The sequence below is a fragment of the Macrobrachium nipponense genome, chromosome 26, assembly GCF_015104395.2.
Source record: "Macrobrachium nipponense isolate FS-2020 chromosome 26, ASM1510439v2, whole genome shotgun sequence".
NCBI classification, from domain to species: Eukaryota; Metazoa; Arthropoda; class Malacostraca; order Decapoda; family Palaemonidae; genus Macrobrachium; species Macrobrachium nipponense.
In genome coordinates, this window is record NC_087215.1 from 56,397,959 (window position 1) to 56,418,687 (window position 20,729).

Genomic DNA, 20,729 nt, shown 5'->3' on the forward strand with positions numbered 1-20,729 from the left:
GCCCCGTTCTTTCAAATGAAAGTCCAGGGCGTAACCAGCTGGCCCCCTCATTTGAGAGACCAGAGTTCGATCCCGACGTGGATCAGAAATGTATTTCTGTAAAACTCGTACCCGTGTTAATTAGTTTCAATATATATATATATATATATATATATATATATATATATATATGTGTGTGTGTGCGTGTAGAATTTGCTGGTCACATGTTACCAGGTACATGTGTAGTATATATTAACTTGTCGATTTTTTCACATTTTGGAAACCCTTGTCGCTACGAAGCCTATCTGGTAAAAAGTGATCAGTAGATTCTACATACGTATATATTTCAGCCTGAAAGTGGGTCTATATCAGCTCTAGTAAATGTATATGAATTCTACAGATTTATAACCTTTCTTTGTGGTCAGTTAATTATCGTTGCTTTGTTCAGATGCCCCGTCCTTAGACCGAATGGTTTACCGGGTTTCTGAAAAAAAAAAATCGAGAAGTTCAGAGGGCATTGTGGTTAATAAATATTAGACTTGTGTGTATATTTTACACACACACGCACGCACACATATGTATATTGTTTGTATATTTACACACACACACATATATATATACACACACACACTAGCTGACCAACCTGGCGCTGAATGACAACCGATAAACTCTCTCTCTCTCTCTCTCTCTCTCTCTCTCTCTCTTCTCTCTCTCTCTCTCTATCTCTCTCTCTCTCTCTCTTTGCTCTCTTTCTCTCTCGTCTCTCTCTCTCTCTCTCTCTCTCTCTCTCTCTCTCATACCGAAATGAGGCGTAATAAACCCGTAGAGTTTATTCAGTTACTAAGAGTCTGGGCAGAACCAGCCCCGTTTCAGGGAAGTCTTTCCTACCCCCCCCACCCCCTTTGGTGCCCTATGGTCTTACCCCCTACAGTATTCTTTACTATAGATAGTAAGTCATATAATGTATACTTAGTTTGGTTGAAATTGCTTAATGCATCTTAGAGTTATGCTGAGGCGTACACTCACACACAGACACATACATGCATCCATTATATATATATATATATATATATATATATATATATATATATATTATATATATACATATATATATATCTACATGTAGTGTTTATCTGTATATATATGTATATATAGATAGATAGATATATAGATAGATAGACACGTGTTTGTGTTTGTATGTGCCTGCTGCTTTACGTGCCAGTGCTTGTTTGTTTACGCAACCATGGAACAGTCCGCGGCCGAGTCGTAAATATCCGAACTTCAAATCAGTAAGAGACAACGTAAACATGACCTTCGCTTTCCCTTTTCTTTCGCGGCGTGGGAAGGGACGCCAGGCAATTCCGCTCAGCGTTTCCTAATTCCTGGTGCATTCTTCGTCGTTCTCGTTATCCAGGCCTAATTACAGTTTCTGTTTCCCGCGTACGGTGAAGGACTCGCAGAGATGGACGTCAGGTCTGTTGCGTAACTTACGGTAATGGTTTCATTTGTCCGTCCATAATTGCGTCGTCTGTTAATGATTCATTATTGCATGTCAATGCCGGTTGCACGTTGTGTTTTTGTTTATGGCGAAATATTTGTGCATATGTGTATAAATGTATGCTTTTACATAACAGAAATATATACATACAGAAACACACACGTACACACATATGTATATATATATATATATATATATATATATATATATATATATATATATATATATATATGTGTGTGTGTGTGTGTGTGTGTGTGTGTGTGTGTGTGTGTGTGCGCGTGCTTGTGTGATATATTACATATCAGTACATATTTCTATGTACACACACACACACACACACACATATATATATATATATATATATATATATATATATATATATATATATTATATATGTGTGTGTGTGTGTGTGTGTGTGTGTGTCGTGTGTGTGTATAAATAATGTACAGTACTAACTTTCTGGTGACGTAAGTCTTTTAATTCAACTCTCTCTCTCTCTCTCTCTCTCTCTCTCTCTCTCTCTGGTAAATATGAAATCCTTATCAATGTTATCGAATGTCATGCTTGTTTACTGTTCCCAGGTGGTTCGATTTTAGGGCTATCGTAGGTTGTAAATTGTCCATGCTTCTGTTTACTTGACATTTCTCGACAGAACAGCTGATAATGCTCTCAGGATACCGTAATGACACCGTGTTATCTGGTTTTCACAGTCCTTTACAGTTTACCCGTACTGATATTGTTGGCTTTTGAGCAGTATTGTCACCCACCTACTTGCGACCTATTACTTAAGTCCTTTTCAAGTTGCTGTAAAAATGGGGTATTGACGAAACAGTGGAATTAACCCTTTCCTTAACCCTCTTCTTTTACCCGGACTTGGGGTTACCAAAGGTATCTTTTTCATTCATACTTTTTATCGCTATTACTCATTTTACTCAGAGATTGAGATGTCGATCTCAAAAGAAATCGACCTGGTGCGTGACCACTGACCCGTGTTATTCTTGATGGCACCTGAAGTAACCAGATCAAAACAAATGTGTTCATAAGCGAGGCAAAGTGAATGCTTCCTACTTTCACTTTCCATACTGTTGTATGGATGGAACATAGGTCGCCTCTGCTACTTTCAAGTTGAATGCATTTTTCTTACCTATCCCTCATTAGTTATTTTTCATTTCTTTAAAGAAGAGATAATTAGCCTGTGGTGTAAAGTCTGTTATTCCCTTATTTTCTCACGATGAGAAAAGACAGTGAATGTTCGTCTTCTTTCCAGATTGTTGCTGAAGTGAACAGAAAGGGAGATCCACCAACAACTGCATCTTGTTGGGCAGAAATTTTAAGGGAATTTGGAAACCCAGATCACATGGATCACAACAAATCATCGTGTCAGGGTGGATCGCCTGAAGGTGAGTAGAAGTAGCACTGACTGAGAAAAGCTCTTGCTCTTGTACAGGAAACAAAACAATTTGTAGAATCTCGTCTGTCTTCGTTAAAGGTAGTAGCAAGTAGGTTGGATATTCCTGAAAAAAGTGGTGATGAGATTTTTACATTTAATTCAGTCTTTTAGGTGGAGGTTCTTCAAAAATATTCTCGGAAGGAAAATTTCTGTTGTTGAATATGAAAAAAATCTGCGGGAAATGAAGCATCATTGAACAAAGTTAAGGATGCAAGCGATGATGTTTTGTTGGCATGCGCAGTAAGTATTTGAATGTATAAACACTTCTTTTGTTTTTCAAAATATGATTTTATAATTGTCGTTAATATTTGCAAAGCCATTAGTATATCTTTAGGATCTCGAACTTCTTGTAGTTACGCTGACGTTTTTAACTTATCAAAGAGGTATAATTCATAATGTCATTTCATGGAACAGCTTTTAAACTGTTATCAACACGAAATAAATAATATAAACATCTCAGGTCTTGTGGAAAATGGGTCAGGATCCTCTTTCTGATAAAGGCGATTACATCCTTAATGTAAATCATATCGTTTCATTAAAAAATGGTCATAATGGTGACCGTCTTACCCTTGTTCTTCCCCTTTTCTTATCCGCCATTGTCAGCCGTCAGAATTCTGTCTCTGCTTCTGCGTTCCCTGACTCAAAAATCACATCCTTGTAGGTTAACTTAAGCTTACTTTTCTTCCTTATCCTTTTTTTTTCCGAGTTGGGCATGGTTCGGATAGGGTCACCTGGATACTCCTACAGGCCCTTGCATTAGAAATATTCGGAATTTGAATAAAATAAAGTTCATTTGAAAAATTCTCATTTTGGACGGACATCTTGCTGTAAACCAGCATTATTATTATTATTATTATTATTATTATTATTATTATTATTATTATTATTATTATTATTATTATTATTACGAATTTTAAGTTTACTTATTCTGAATTGCGAGAACGGTATTCATTCAAACCTATTTTTTCACTATTCATGTTCATTTTCTAGTTTCCTTAGGTTCCATTTGATTAAAACTCGCAGATATCATGAAATCTGGCTTCTTCCATTTGAATGAAAACTCAATATGAATATTAATACAATGTTAATAATAAGAATACTTCTAATATTTTGTTTTCTTCGAGTGGTAGGTTACGTATTAAGTTCCCAGTATTTATTTGGGGAATTTTGAAAACTTATTATTCGAAGCGAAGAAGGAAAATTATAATAATATATCTACCTTTCGCAAACTTTTATGTCATTAGAGCTATGAAATAAAAAGAAGACACAAGCATAGCTCCTCCCTTATCTTCTTGAAAGAATCAAGAATGAGGTTCATATCAACCCTACTAAAAAAAAAGTTAGATTAAAATAAACAAGTAAAAAATACGCCCCAGGTGACCTGTGTTGTTGGCACCTATAACGGTGCCATACGCAAAGCTAACTTTAACCTTAAATAAAAAAAAAACCACTGAGGCTAGAGGGCTGCAATTTAGTATGTTTGATGATTGGAAGGTGGATGATCAACATACCAATTTGCAGCCCTCTAGCCTCAGTAGTTTTTAAGATCTGATGGCGGACAGAAAAAGTGCGAACGGACAGACTAAGCCATCTCATTAGTTTCTTTACAGAAAAAAAAAGTTAGATTGAAACAAAAATCCCTTTCCAAAATTGTATTAGATGGCCGTTATCCTTTTCGACTGACAAGGCGTGGGAGAACTTTCGTGGAAATGCAGACTTTTGCACTCTTCAGAGAATTACAAGGCGTTTTTTTTTTTATTATTATTGCAGGTGATATATGCAGGCGTATCTTGATTTTATTTTAATTTTCGGAAACGCAATTTCGTGGAACAGCGCTCAGAATGATTTTATTTAGATTTTTTTTTTTAGGAGTTACTCGTAAGTTATTTTTTCGGAATGTATTTAGCTGAGCAGTAATTAAACATTAAACTGTCAAAGCATCTAAAAAAGTGTACAGTATCTGGCAAGATCTTTTCTTTCATTGGATTTGATTAAATAATTGAAAATAACTCGTTATCAGAGAACTGTGTCAGAAAGATGAACAACATGGAACATTATTCTGAAGCAAAGCATTTGAAAATAGGTTAGGTACACGAATGTCTTTTTCCGGTGAAAATTATTCTTAGGCGATATTCAGCGAACCCTGTACGAAAAATCTGCAAAAAGTTTATAATTAAGCCCCAAATCCTTTCCTACCAGCGATGGCAAATCACTTCTTAATGAATAAATGAATGGCTCCTTCGAGCACCACTTCTCATATGTGCGTGCAACTTTGCCGGCTCGGGAGGCTCGAATATTTAGTAATGTCCCTCTTCTGTACCAACGACGATCACATCAAGGCCTCTGACGTGGATTAGGCAATAGGAATAGCCACCGCTAATTGCACTGGAGTCTTATTGAGTCTTTGAAGCAAAGAAGAATAGAAATGTCAGTGTTTTAAACTAGATAGAAGTCAAGATGACCTGATTCTGGTACGGGTTTGATTTATGATACTTAAGCCTGTCAAGCCGAGTATTTGATGCACTTTCGGCCATGCAACCGTAATAGAGTGAAAAGAGGGAATTGAAGTCGTTGGACAAGACAGTTAAGTATATCTTAGCTTAACCAGACCACTGAGCTGGCCCGAAGGATTAGACATTTTTACGTCACTAGGGACCAACTGATTACCTAGCAACGGGACCTACAGCTTATTGTGGAATCCGAACCACTTTATATCGAGAAATAAATTTCTAATCACCAGTAATAAATTCCTTTAATTCTACGTTGGCAGAGCAGAGAAACGATTTTGCGATACCTAGGCGAGCACGTAACCCACTCGTCCAACGAGGAACTAGTAGTTGGAGAAGATGAAGAGATCAGAGTATTAAGGAATTGAACTACCAGGCTCTAAGGGTGGGAGAAAACCCTACACTTGCGTTAGGTAACAGTTAGAGATGTAGGACAGCAAACTTGAAGGCACGAAACGGGAATGGAGGTAAAGCAAATAGCTAAAAAGTGGGTGCAGCTATAGAAAATTCACATCAACCGTACATTTGATGTCTAAGCCAGTCCCTTACGACGCTCCTGATTGGCTGTTGATAAGCCAATCACAGGCCTAGTTTGTCACAAACAAGCAAAACACAGGGCTAGAAACTCTATGAGTCTCTCGAGAGTTCACATAAACAGGATGTATGTTTCACCTCTCCTGTAAGACGTATCCCTTAGGAGAGGTGGAACATAGAACCTATCCATGTGAACCTCGATAGATAGAGACAGAGTTTCCAGCCCTGTGATTGGCTTATCAACAGCCAATCAGGAGCGTCGTAAAGAGCTGGCTTAGGCATCAAATGTACGGTTGATGTGAATCTACTATAGTAACGACTACTGTGCACCACGTGTGGTGCACTGATGGCGCTTCCCACTCCTCCCCCCTGCCCCTACGGGGGAAAAAGATTAGGAATGTCAGAGTTCTACACAGAATAGAAATCAAGAGTGAACAGATTCTGATATGGATAAAATTAAAAAAAGAAACGATGTGAGCAGAATAGATATATATTTTCCTGACTTCTTAAATTGCCTTATTATATTACTCAGTGATTACTTGTAAACAAAATAGTTCCTGAAAGATTAAGACAAAAACAAGTAATCTTCCTTAAGTAGGATTACCAGTTACAGGCAAATCTTCAGGAAGAAGAATCTTGGTTTAAAATAGCGAATTCCAAGGTACAATTGCTGGATGGTAATCTTGCCTTCTTGGAATGCAAATGGCATAATTTTCTCATAAGAGATTGTATTTGTCAAAGGGAAGGGAACGTTAAGAGACGCAACACACATCAGTGACGTATATTCAGACCCATAAGGTAAATTATATAGATCCTTGCTTTAACATTGAGACGGTTCGCTCCTACGGGGCGGCATGAGAATAAAGTGGATGTTAATAATTTCACAAGAATCCTGTAAGGTATTTCTTGAAATCTGTAAGTGTATATATAAGCATATATATACATATGTATATACACACACATATATATATATAAATAAATAAATATATATATATATATATATATATATATATATATATATATATATATATATATATATAAATGCGTATTTCTTTAAGCCACCAAATAATTTTCGGAAATATACCATATGATTCCTGGTTCCATCCATAATAAAAACTAAACGATTTTTTGTTTGCAATAAGCAAGTTTCAATGCTAATTGAGAAAAAGTAAAACTATTTAATTTTGATATGATTGTCTACATTTCTTATTCAATTTCATGGACACATAAACAAAATAAACTTTAAGATATCTGGAATTCCAATACATAAAGTACTATTTAGAGAAATAATACATTTAAGTTGGAATCAATAACTATAGATGCTACTAAGGAAATTTCCCAGTCTGGAAGAAATTCTTCTGAATATACAATTTACGTGTAATATTTTTTGAACAGGAAACGCGATTCACAGAAGTGTTCGCCAGATGGAATAATGACAAATACCTCATGACCTAATATGGGAAAATACCCAACAAAGAGACGGAAAGAATACTCCCATTGCCATATACGTCGTAGGGTTTATGTCCAGAATGCTTGTGTCATCGGAAAACTACGATAGCAAAAAATAGATAAATAAATAAATTGTGCGATATCGAAAGGAAATTTGTCCTTCGGTTAAACCTAGCGAGAGCAATTTCATGCATAAAACAAAGGAGTTCGGGTAGGTTTAGCCCACATAAGATACTCTTTACAAGGTTGTTGACAAACACACACACGTGTACATGTGTATGTTATATATATATATATATATATATATACATATATATATATATATATTATACTATATATATATATATTATATATATATATATATATATATATATACATATATGCATATATATATACACGACAAAGCTACAACCACGAAGGAAAATTGAAACACTGTTTCAATTTTCCTTTGTGGGAGCAGCTTTGTTCGTATAATCATCACTTCTTTTATTTCCTCGGGATTAAAAGTCACACACACACACACACACAAACACACACACACACACACACACACACACACACACACATATATATATATATTTAAATATAATAGATACTATAGATAATAATATATTAATATTATATATAGTATGTGTGTGTGCTTGTGTGTTGAATGTGCTCTCGCGTATATGTGTGAGAACACGCACCTTAATTCATGTATGCTATTGCATTATCATTTATATCGAGATAAAAAGTATTATCTATTTTTACCATTTTTATTCAATGTAGATTGCCATCACCTAATACGTTGTCCATGATTACACTTTGCAATGAATGGCTTTGTTTTGGGCAGTTATGCCCGTCTCAGTCAAAAATGAATAAAGAATACCCATCAGAGCTTGCAGGATGTATGAAGCTCAAAATACGATTGTGTCCCCGGAAGGAATAAGTATATTTTTATCTATACTAAGTATATTATCTATAGAAGTATAAGTATATATCTGTAACAATGATCTTATTATGCAACTATTACAACATTAAGCTTGTAACATATCTGTCAGTGTTAAAAGGTTATTTTATTTTTGTAAATTAATAGGTCAGTAAAACATTTTTTTTTTTTTTGCGCACTCTCAATTACTGGAAACACATTCTTCATTAAACCGTGAATATATTTCAGGTATTCGGTGTCATACTAATTCAGGTATTCGGTGTCATACTGAAATGCACATTATGGCACTAAAAAGTGCTTAGTAAATCTAATGTACAAAGTAGGGTTATATAAAGAGAAGCGATGACACCTTTCCTACAAAGGATATTCAGCAGTTATTGAGATCTGTATGCTCAATATTCTCAGTAGCAACGGTTTTGGACACTGCTATTGGACTAACATTATTTACAATAACTAGATTTTTCGAACTGTGGTTCAGTATATTTGACATCTTCCATTGGTGTAAAAGTATATTGGAAGTACTTCATGATAACCGAATTTATAATCCAAATTTCGCTATTTTTTAAGACTGATAATTGATGAAATTAGATGCTATCGACCCTTCTTATGTGGCTAAGTAGGTGACATTAGGCGTTTTCGCACCTCAGTTCATAAGTAAACTAGATTTCGTGTCAGATATTATATCACGGAAAAGCGTGTCCTCTTGCTTGAGTCTAAGGTAATTCATTTTCTGTTTATAAACTTACAAATATCCTTGAGTAATTATTTCAAATTTCGGCTCTCGGCAGCGGCCAGCGTGTACGATACTTTTTCCCGGTGCATTCTCCTCGACTTTACCTATTATAGTCAGGACTGAGGTGGTTCAGGAGGCATTGTTCATTAACATCCCGCCGTCATGGGAGACAGGTAGGTTCTGTGCGTTTGATATTCGTGCACTTTCTTGAACACGTTATTTTTCTTTGCTTGGTTCGTGCAATGTGGAATGACATTTTATAATTCCGCAGGTAATGTGTTTGTTTATTGGGAATAGCAATTGCACTTACATGTGTTGCCGCAAGGTGCATTTGTTGTACCTTGGGTAAAATTTATAGTCTGGCTTTGCTTCAACCTTAATGTACAGGTATGCGAATGAAGTTATTTCAATTTACTTATGAATTCTCATTATAAAATGAGCAAACCATTTGAGGTCTCTTATTCGACTTTTATTGATACTTTTAGCGGATGTTGATTTTAAAAACTAGACCGATAGTCTCCTGGTTATATAAGGTTTTACGCCGAAAACGATTCTTTCAGGGACTGGGTGAGCTTGATTTAGTTAAAATTGTGTAATTTTTGTATGATTCTATCAACAGTCAATAGAAATTACGAATCGCAAATTCTCTTTTGAAGATGTATTGTTTTTTTTTTTTTTTACGAAACCATTTTTTTTTAATAGATGTGTTAGTATGATGTTACTAGGCTAGACCTATGGTTATATTATTACTCTCCCGATTGGACCAAAGAACGTTTAGTTACGTTCTCAATTTGAATCCTTCAGTTTAATTGCAAAAGTTGAAAACACCATGTCTTGAATACATTTGTATTTCTGCTCCAAATCTAGTTACTGAAACATTGAACACCAACTCTTCGCCTAGTACCATCTTTGTGCTTGGTGGCCGTTGGGTAAAAGGGAGAGAGAGAAAAAAGGGTTACCTGTTTAGGGTCAGAAGGGTTCATAGATGTTATATAACCTTGCAGTGTCATTGTGTACAGATGCGTCTTCCCGCAGGAGTCTTCTTTATAATAGACTCAGAGATAATCAGCACTACTTTTCTAATTAATTGACACCACCACTAGACCTACGAATTCTAGGTTTGACGTTAAAATTGGGTGTTTTATCTCAGAAGATTGTCCTAAGGCGTAGCGACGCGATTTGCAGTTAGTTTAGCATAGCATGCATTTTCTGTCAAAATTTTCATCAGTCGTACATTTCTGACAGAACTACTGCTTGGCAGGCAAAACTAATGTCAGAAGAATGTCATAACTTTATCTGAGGTGAATATTTATCTGTTCCGTACGGTACTCACTTGCAATGAAAGAATTCAAATAGAATGCTTCTGTATCGTTGTTGTTATATTGTTGTTTGCCACTGTTTTGTATTTCCTCATATCTTGACTCTACTAGATCCACATTTTTCTGAACTTGTCACTCTACCCTCCTCTCCTGCATAGAAAAAGTGGTCAATTCAGATCCAGTTGTTATCCATATATGTGGATGTGTGCGTGGTGGTTTTTGCATGTGCACGGATGCGTGCAAGCTTGTTTTCCTTCTTAGCGAATATTGAAGCGTATTCTCCTATAGTCTTAGACTGAGATATTTTCTTAAGTTTTGAACAACTGATATAAAGATTATCTGTAACAGTTGTGGACTATAATTTTACAAGGTAGAAGATGATCATGAGTGGCTCCCATGTTGTGTTTCTTTCATATAACTCCAGGAGAGGAAATGTATGAAGTATGACCAATTTCTCAAGGAACCTATTAATCTTTTGGCTGCTGTTGTGTTAAAACGAATCTGAAAAGATAACTCACACTGCTTACAAAGGTATGTAAGTAGTCATTCACTGTCGTCTATTATTTCAGTGATTTAAAGAAATTCGTTGTCCTTATCATATATAGTTTAATGAATTGAGGGAGGTATTCATCACAGACTCGGCGAATTTAATCTCGATTAAACATTGTAAACGTTAAACATTTAGTGAATCCGGCATTGGATTGGTCTAATAGATGTATATAACAGCCGTCTCTTGTGAAGCGATTTACATACTCGTTCGGAACTTGTTTCTCGCTCTGTTCTGACTGGTTCGCCAGAGGGTTATGTTTGTGTTTGTGAGAATTTCTAAAAGTATTAGGAACATTATAATAGAAATCGAAATGAAAATTGGGGAAGATTTAGATGGCCGCTTCCCAGATATTTCATAAAGTTGGACTGTGAGACTAGGTCGCTTCATTTTTATGTGATTGGTTAATATTTGGTTACATGGAATTAAACAGTTGAAGTTTGAAACGGCGACAGTTTTTTTTTTTTTTCATTTCTTTTTTGAGAATTGTTCAATATCATATAAAATTGTAAAGCGCCTCAGAGGCGTGATCGGTATGGTCTAGGCCTGGCGTCTGGGTGGTCGTGAGTTCGATTCTCGGGCATTCCACTGACGGGGTTAGAGATGTGTATTTCTGGTGATAGAAGTTCTCTCTCGACGGGTTCGGAAGTCACGTAAAACCGTTGGTCCCGTTGCTGAATAACCACTGGTTTCCATGCAACGTAAAAACACCATACAAACAAACAAAATATAAATGTGTAAATTTGTGGATATACACTACTGAAAAAAAGCAAGGCAGCTAAGGTAATAGTATACAAACTTGTAAAATGGTTGTTACACATTACTGACGAAAAAAGTAAAGCTTTTAATCTTAACGAACCTAACTTAACGGCTTATCATGAATCATTTCGTATCTTATCGCTGCAATACTTGAAATAAAAAGTTTTCTATCTGTTGAATATAGTTGCAGTCAGAAATGTAGTCAGCTTTTCGTAGCGAGATACGGGAAACAATCTTTCGTGTGTAAAAGTCAAATCTTACCTTCTCAGAAGGATTCATTTGTAAATGGTCTGATTAAATTAACTAAGAATTGAGCAACATTTCCCATGTGGTATTTTGCAATTTTGTGTGCTGCATATATCGTGTATCTACTACTTTTTATGCGTTCGTATGTGCATATATATATATATATATATATATATATATATATATATATATATATATATATATATATATATATAAAATCAAATTCTGAATTTTACTTTGTGAATAAAGACCAAATACCTATCAAAGATAATGATACTCAAGATTTTTCTTTTTAAAGTTTAACAGACATTTGAGCAAATTGAGGCACTAAATAAAATACCCAGATTAATAATAAATGAGTGGTACATTATCTATGCGTTTGTGTGTTCATAGGTGCGTGCGTAATGTGTGCACAATATATATATATATATATATATATATATATATATATATATATATATATATATGCATGCATACGCGTATTTACAGAGAGAAAGAAAATGATAATACTGACATTCTCCTTAGCTGCTAGATTTAGGGGAAGAGGCGATTCTTGGTCAACACCCTCTTGAGCATGTCCGGTGGCAGTCACCCAGAACTCATCCACACCCTCCGGGGTGATTCCTTAGATCAGGTACATTTTATAACCTTCATCCGTCCCAGCCGGTCAAGGGTGTGGATGAAGCTATAAGAGGGTTGTTTACCTGAGGCTTGAAGATACAAGACACAATAATTAACGTTCGCCTTCGGAAATTACAGACGATTTTGCCTCGCACACGTTTCTTTTCTATTTAAAGGCGACACTGATTTGTCAATGAACGAAGTCTTGTTCTTACTCCTTTAGCTCTCTGCCGCTCGTATCAGACGACTAACATAGGTTGCAAGAACGTTAATATTTCCCCCTTTATTTTATTCTGCTTTTACCAGTTTGGTAGTACACCAAAATGACTGTTTACTTCTTTATATGTTCAGTTTTGTCGGTACTCTCTCTTTTCTCCTGTGTTCAGCTATACAGCACTTTAGTTTCTTTCTCACCATCGAGTCTTTTTTTAGAAATAATTTGAAACTCGAACTGTAAGTATGGTTTGCTTATGGCAAACCAAACCTTTTGCTATCTGTCTGTCCATCTGTCTATCTATCTATATATTTTTTATGTATGTATGTGTAACTGAAACGAGAATTACATACACAAGAGTGCATATATATATATATATATATATATATATATATATATATGTGTGTGTGTGTGTGTGTGTGTGTGTGTGTGTGTGTACACGTACATAGATGCCAATAGTCAAGAAGTTTTTGGGTCTTTGGAATCCAATTCAGTACTCAAGCTAGTCTTGGATGTTAAATGTAATCTACTTCATCCAGGACAAGATCCTCCAACAGAGGCCTTGGCTGCTATGCCAGCAAGAGGCAAAATAACCGGATATCATCATCGGATTTTTTGCTGAAATTCGCTACTTTTTATCCAATTTTTATCCAAAGCTAGTTTTTGTCCTGGAGGAAGGTAAGATCATTCAAAAGAGAGAGAGAGAGAGAGAAGCATGCATTATGCTGTTTTTATCAAATTTTTATCTTAAGCTAATTTTTGTTCTGGAAGAAGATAAGGGCATGCGAGAGAGAGAGAGAGAGAGAGAGAAGATCGAGACGGAGAGAGATAGAGAGAAAGAGGGGAGAGAGAGAGTATACCCAGAACCGGGAGGAAGAGAGAGAGAGATTTGGCGAGGGGGGGGGATCATGAGATGGAGAGAGAGGAAGGGCCGAGATGAGAAGACGAGAGAGGAGAGAGCTGATTAATGTGTGTATACGCACTTTTGCTTTTCATTTCCTCCGTTCCTTGCACCACGAATTGAAAAACCCGAAATAACAGCGTGTCATTTCAAATGCGGCCACTTTGCATTGTAAACAGGCGTGACGTCACGCCTGCCACACTGCATCGCGAGTAATCGCCTTTTCATATTGGCTCCGCCTTCCGCCGCAATGTCTATTTACGAACCTTTTAACCGAGAACTTCCGGTTTTTGTTTCCCGCGACGTTTCCGGCATGGCGGCCAAAGGTCACATGGGAATGTCCATCTTGTCCCAATACCGTGAAATGCTTCCCAATTCGTTATAGCTTGAGCCAAAGGACACTGTAGGGTAACATAGTTTCAACATAAGGATACCGTAGTGCAGCAGAGGCCACATATAAGAATGTCCTTTATGTCCTATGGAGTATTTATTCTTAAGGTACACAGTTCTCTCTCTCTCTCTCTCTCTCTCTCTCTCTCTCTCTCTCTCTCTCTCTCTTCAGGAAATATCAGAAGTATCAATTTCACGTACCAGACTTTTAGTATATGGTATATAAATACATAGCATGATTTGTTTGTCATGTAGTATAACGGTTCTTGATTTACTGGAATTTTATCATAGATACGGGAAACAAATCACTGTACAAACAAATTCATATTACGTTATATTGACCTAATCCAAGAGTACGGGTGGATCTTCAAAACCTTTTGGGTACATTTAAATATAATATCACAGTATGATATCACACCGTTCAGCCTTGTGACATTCAGACTGGAAAGAGACGTATTGTATTGCCTTTCTATTTTGCTATGCGTAGGGCGATAGAATGGGTTACCCAGTGCCCTTATTTAGCTGATGAATAAAGGGAAAGGAACAAGGGTTACACCTGACCCCCCGAATACGTCGCATGAAAGAAGAAAATTCTACAAATGGAAGTGTTGCGAAACAAGAAGTGGCTCTCGAAGCTTGAATGTATATTGATCGAGACGTTGCACCCTGCAGATCTTTGCGGAATATCTGTAAATGAGAGATGAGGTTGCTTGACAAATAAGAAAGGGTCTCCTCATCAGCCTCACGGAACAGGTGTCTAAAGAGTACACGCAGAAAAGACACTGCAAAATGATGCTTGTTTATCTGGTGTAATGCGTAATTCCGTTCCAGTCCTTCCCACGTTGGCCCCTTGAACTGAATCACGCATTTCGTCAGATCAACGACCATCATTTTATTGTCTTTTCTGCAGGTACTATTTTGACCCCTGCTCCGTTAGGTTGATAAGGAGACCCTTTTCGTACACGTGCATGTCGAGCAACCACTTATCACATTTATAGTTCATAAATACCTGCTGGATGCGACGTCTGGATCAATATACATTCAAGCTTTAAGATTCAATCCTTGTTTCGCATCACCTCTATCTGTAGTATTCCAAGCGAGGTCGGATAAGGACAGTGTAAAACTTCCACTTCTTGAGATAAGGAAAAGAGTCTATGACATCTAAATTAAACACCAAATGATTGAGGAAAACACCGAGCTGTCCAAGAAATGTTAGAAGTAGCACGAACACGAGACACTGATAGAAAGAACAGAAGATTGTTTTGGGTACTTTGAGTACAGCAGCCAATCAGAAGTTATAACCAGGTCTAGAAATACTTGAGAGAATGTTTCTTTGGCCCTTCGCCACTGGTCATAACTTTGGTACTCTACTGTGTTGTGCTTTTTACGAATGTAGTTGTGACTTCACGACTGGAATGGAATTCGTACCCAGTCCTCTCTAAATAGATGGGGTAGCTTCGTCGTAGTGTTTTCTAGTATAGACGTTTTTAAGGTGAAACTGCCACCTGGATGCCACACGTAGCGCAGTCCAGTGTGTGGAGAGGCATTCTAGTTTATCTTTTGTGAGAGGAAATATATTCCATCATCTCACGAGTAGTTTGTTGACTTTCATCTCTAGTTGCCATTATAATATACTGTTGGTGAATATCGCATAATAACAGTTATGTTTAAAGCTGCGTAAAGTTATGATTATGTAAGTTCTAGATATATATATATAATATATATATTCTATATATATATATATATATATATTATATATATATATATATATAAAGGTAATGCCACGGAGGAATGAAAAGAGGAGAACTGCCGAGATTTTCGGTCTTTAAGGGTCGTTAAGACCGAAAGATCTCGGCATTTCTCGTGTTATCATTTTCCTTCGTGGCATTACTTTATTTACACATAGCAATACATTTTATATATTTCGAGATCAAGTTATTCACACACACACACACACACACACACACACACACATATATATATATATATATATATATATATATATATATTATATATATATATATAATGTTTGTGTGGCGTGTGTAACATAACATCAGGTGTTATATAGTTAAGTTTTAAACTGGGTAAGGGTATGATATATATAATATATATGTACACATATATACGTACATATATATATATATAATATATATATATATATATATATGTATGTATGGATGCATATACACACACACACACACACACACACACACACCACACACACACACCACACACACACACATAATATAGATTATATATATAGATATATATATCTATCTATATATATAATATTATATATAGTTTTGTGTGCCGTTTTGCAAGGCCACTATATTGACCTTAGGGCGTGTGTAACATATATCAGGTGTTTATATAGCTTGTTTAAAAACTGGGTATCGGGTATGATAATATTTTAATATATATGTACACATATATATAGACATATATATATATGTATGTATGTATGCAAATACATACACACTTACATACGCACACACACACACACACACCACACACACATATATATATATATATATATATATATATATATATATATATATATATATATGGGATGTGTGTGCGTGTGCGTGTTCCTATGTGAGTACTGTAGGACTAATAAACGTTATTCGAGAACTGCAATGTAAGAAATCAAAGGGCATTGGGCAAGGAACAAAATATTTGACGAGCGCAAAAGCGTGGGAAATCTTATCGTCGAAGTCTCACCCTTGGGGCGGAATCGGAAGACAGGGCGTATCAGACGTTTCGGTCAACATTAATATTGTTTCTCTCTCTCTCTCTCTCTCTCTCTCTCTCTCTCTCTCTCTCTCTGGGTCACGTCACATCGTTATAGTTCTCTCTTGTTATTGCTTTGAAGAGTGCCGGTAAGGATTAAGGTTACGTGTATTCTACTCAAGATACGCCCTAATAATAATGATAATAATAATAATGTTAGTCTGTGTAATAAAAATCCACAATTATATAGTAAACTATCGTACTATGTAAAACAGACTTTCGACTCATCAGTGTGTAACGTAAACACTGATAGGGATGAACAGCGTTCAAAATTCTTTGCTGTTTCATTTTACATAGTAATACAGTTTAGTATATCAATTTGGATTTTTTATTACGCAGTAATAGTGATAATAATAATAATAATATTGAAATAAATGTTAGTCCTATTATTATTATTCAATTCGCACTCCTTATGGATGTCGTTGCTGCTTATATTGATATCCATTAGTCACAGGCCTCGAATACCGTCAGTAATTTCGAATGTGGAAGCACAATAGGAGCATTAAATCAACTAAAAACTCTGCACATCTCAAGTGACTAGCAAGAGGCAAAAAGAAGCACTTGCGGAGTGCTTAGAAAGTGCTCGTAGAGTTTTTGCCAATATGTTGGAGTTAAGTGCTAGTGCACCTGGGTCAAGAGATTTCTATCTATCATTTGAATTATTGATTAATAGTTAAAAAACGAAAAGATATATAATTTCCTGTAGAGTATCATTTTATGAAATTCTTGATAAGTGGGGAATTATTCATTTTAAAAGTATAATTTAAATTATCATTACGTAATGATCTGGTTATTATTATTATTACATTTATGGTGCATCAGTGTATGTGACCAAAATGATAAGTAAAAAGCCGCAGTATAAAGTGTATGAGCAACTATATTTTTCAAAATACAAAAATGGTTAAATAGAGAGCTCTCGACAGTTTGTAAACGGTCGAATGCTCCATTTTGAACCTTTCTTGTATTTTGAAAAATTATGTGGCTTTTTACTTATTATTATTATTATTATTATTATTATTATTATTATTATTATTATTATTATTATTATTATTATTATTATTATTATTTGTTATTGTTGTTGTTGTTTGCTGTTGCTGTTTGGTTTGCTGTTTGGTTGTTTCTAATATACAGTGGAATGCAAGTGAAGAATATCCTCTAAAAGACAATGCCTGATAATGATTTAGGTTAACAATTCGCGACCTTGGCCGACTACCATTCACCATCGCTTACATCCTATCATGTATCGTTTCATATCATCATCATCATCATCATCATCATCAGTGTAAAGGGAGAAAACTGAAAATGTAGAGAAATAAAGAAAACGAACTTGTAAAAAAGAAAGAAAGAAAGAAAAAAAAAAAAAAAAACTGGCGATGTTACGATTTGCCCATTTCGGCTATACTACTTATTTCTTGCTCATGCGCAGTTCACGCAGCCGAGATCGTGGAAACGGAACGGTGTTTAAATCATGTCGGGTATTCGAGTGAGGTTTCCTGGAATATGTCTTTGTTATCCATTTTTATTACTATCTTATCTCCGAACGATGCTGGCCGGAGGTTACGTATTCATACATATGTGTTTGTTTGTTCGAATGAAATATCGGTAATTCAAGAATAGCCCGTGCTAGTCTGTTCGAAGTATCTATATGATTTTTAAAGCAATTCCAAAAATTTTTGATAGATTTTCGTGAAAATTGAAGAAAGAGAAAGCTCTAGCCATAGAAAGAACTGAATAAAGTCAGAGATAGATTCATATTTTAGCTGCATTTTTTATTGGTGGAAGTCTGTAATCTGCGCTTGCTTCCTGTATTCCTAATTTTGAATCCAGTTAAAAAAAAAAAAAGGTAAAGCTTCAGATGAAGGAAAGTTCTTTCAACAGTACTGGAGTCTGTATTTGTGTCTGCAAATACTTGTTAGACCTTGTAGAACCTCATTGTAGATGGGGAAGGATTTACCAGGTATTTTATAACTGGAGGATTTCATGTCCAGACATTTTGTAAACACTGCATTAACAATTCGACCCCCCTTCAGCTCTCTCTCTCTCTCTCTCTCTCTCTCTCTCAGTATATATATATATATATATATATATATATATATATATATATATATATATATATATATATATATGTATATATATTATATATTGATTATACAGACATATATATATAATATATATATGTATATATATTAGGATAATAATGGATACGTGGTTTTCATGTTATATGGTTAATGGTATATAATTCTAATATTACCTCATACGGGCATAATAATTACCGTACCATTTTGTTAACATAAAAGGCAAAGAAAGACGCCCTTCAACTGTTTTGAATAATTAGCTCCCGATCAACAGCACCATAAGTGGCAATAAAAGCTCGATTGATTCTTTAATGAAGCAACGTGAACGCATCGTACCCCCTACCCATATCCCCCTCCCCCCAACTCTTTCACCTTCCCTTTAGTCCTACACCCTTCGGGGAAGGGGGTGGTGGTAGCGCCGTCAGTGCACCTCACGTGGTGCAATGCATGTATTGCTGAAGGATCTTTGCAGCGTCCCTTCGGCCCCTAGATGCAACCTCTTTCATTTCTTTTACTGTACTTCCGTTCATATTCTCTCCACCCTCTAACAATTGTTTCATAGTGCAACTGCTTTGGTTTTCCTCCTGTTACACCTTTCAGACATTCTTGCTGTCTATTTCCCTTTCAGCGCTGAACGACCTCATAGGTCCCAGCGCTTGGCCTTTGGCCTATATGCTATTTTCAATTCTATTATTCCTACACTCCTCCCCCACCCACCCACCCACCCACCCACCCTCCCTCCCTACAACAGATTGGAGTAGTTGTAAGAGCAGAATCATGACAGGCTGGCGATTATACAACAGTGACGACTGCTTGAAGTGCTTGTGTCTTGTTGATCGTACATGCACAAATAAACTCATGAATGTGTAACAGTCCCCATTCTTGATGTGCAGACCGCAATGTTGCGAATGGGTTTTGCTGGGACAATGGGGGAGTGAAAGTGATGATGGTCCCGCTTGTTATAATCACGTCTTTTTTTGTTTTGTTTTGTAATCAAAGAGTGACCCGAATTCCTCCCCTGCGGTATTTATATGCTCTTTGATTTGTCTTGAATTATTTGCTATTATTCTTCATCTGCATTCTCTTTGGCTTTTCATCACTTTTTATTTTCTATTTTATTTTTATTTTTTTGGGTAGACTATCTGTTGTCGTACTCAGCCTGTTAAAAGCATTTTTTTCTGAGCCTTTTGAAGGAGCAGATGTGAGGATTTACCCAGCTCCATATTTGGAAACGAATGATTTATGCATCTTTTTTTTCAAGCTAAAATGGCTGCTGTGTGATTTGACCATATGTGGACTCATATATTCTTAAAATCCGAGTTCTTTGTTATAGCCTTAACATAAGGTACATTCTTCGCACCAGAATGACTCGCCGCACAATAATTTCGCACATTTCTAACTGCTTGTGCTTGATTGATCGGAAGTTATTTGGCGTCGCTTTGCTCAATGCCGGCATAAGCCCATTGATCTCGTGAAGTTTACTACTTTGTGCTTGACCCTTGTCACATTCAAAGTTACGAGCGTTTCCATATACATATACAAAAGCCACATTTCAACAAATATACATATATATATATATATATATATATATACATATATACTATATATATATATATATATGTATTATATATATGTTATGTTGAAAAGTGTATATATCTACTATATACACATACATACATACACGCACACGCATATATATATAAATATATATATATATATATATATATGTGTGTGTGTGTGTGTGTGTGTGTGTGTGTGTGTGTGTGTATGTATAAACAGATAGACGGAG

At 35.8% G+C, this 20,729-nt stretch overlaps 1 protein-coding gene across 2 annotated transcripts in view; it reads left to right on the plus strand.

Moving 5' to 3' along the window:
• Positions 1-1,426: 1,426 nt before the first annotated feature.
• Positions 1,427-20,729, plus strand: part of LOC135200292 (uncharacterized) — a 79,574-nt gene continuing 60,271 nt past the window's right edge. The window contains exon 1 of one of the 2 annotated variants that reach the window (XM_064228792.1): positions 1,427-1,452. In XM_064228792.1, the coding sequence (XP_064084862.1) occupies positions 1,442-1,452 (11 nt within the window). In that variant the 5' untranslated portion in view covers positions 1,427-1,441. Of the gene's footprint in view, positions 1,453-9,151; positions 9,252-20,729 lie in introns of those variants that run through there. The other variant, XM_064228790.1, reaches the window with a different exon arrangement.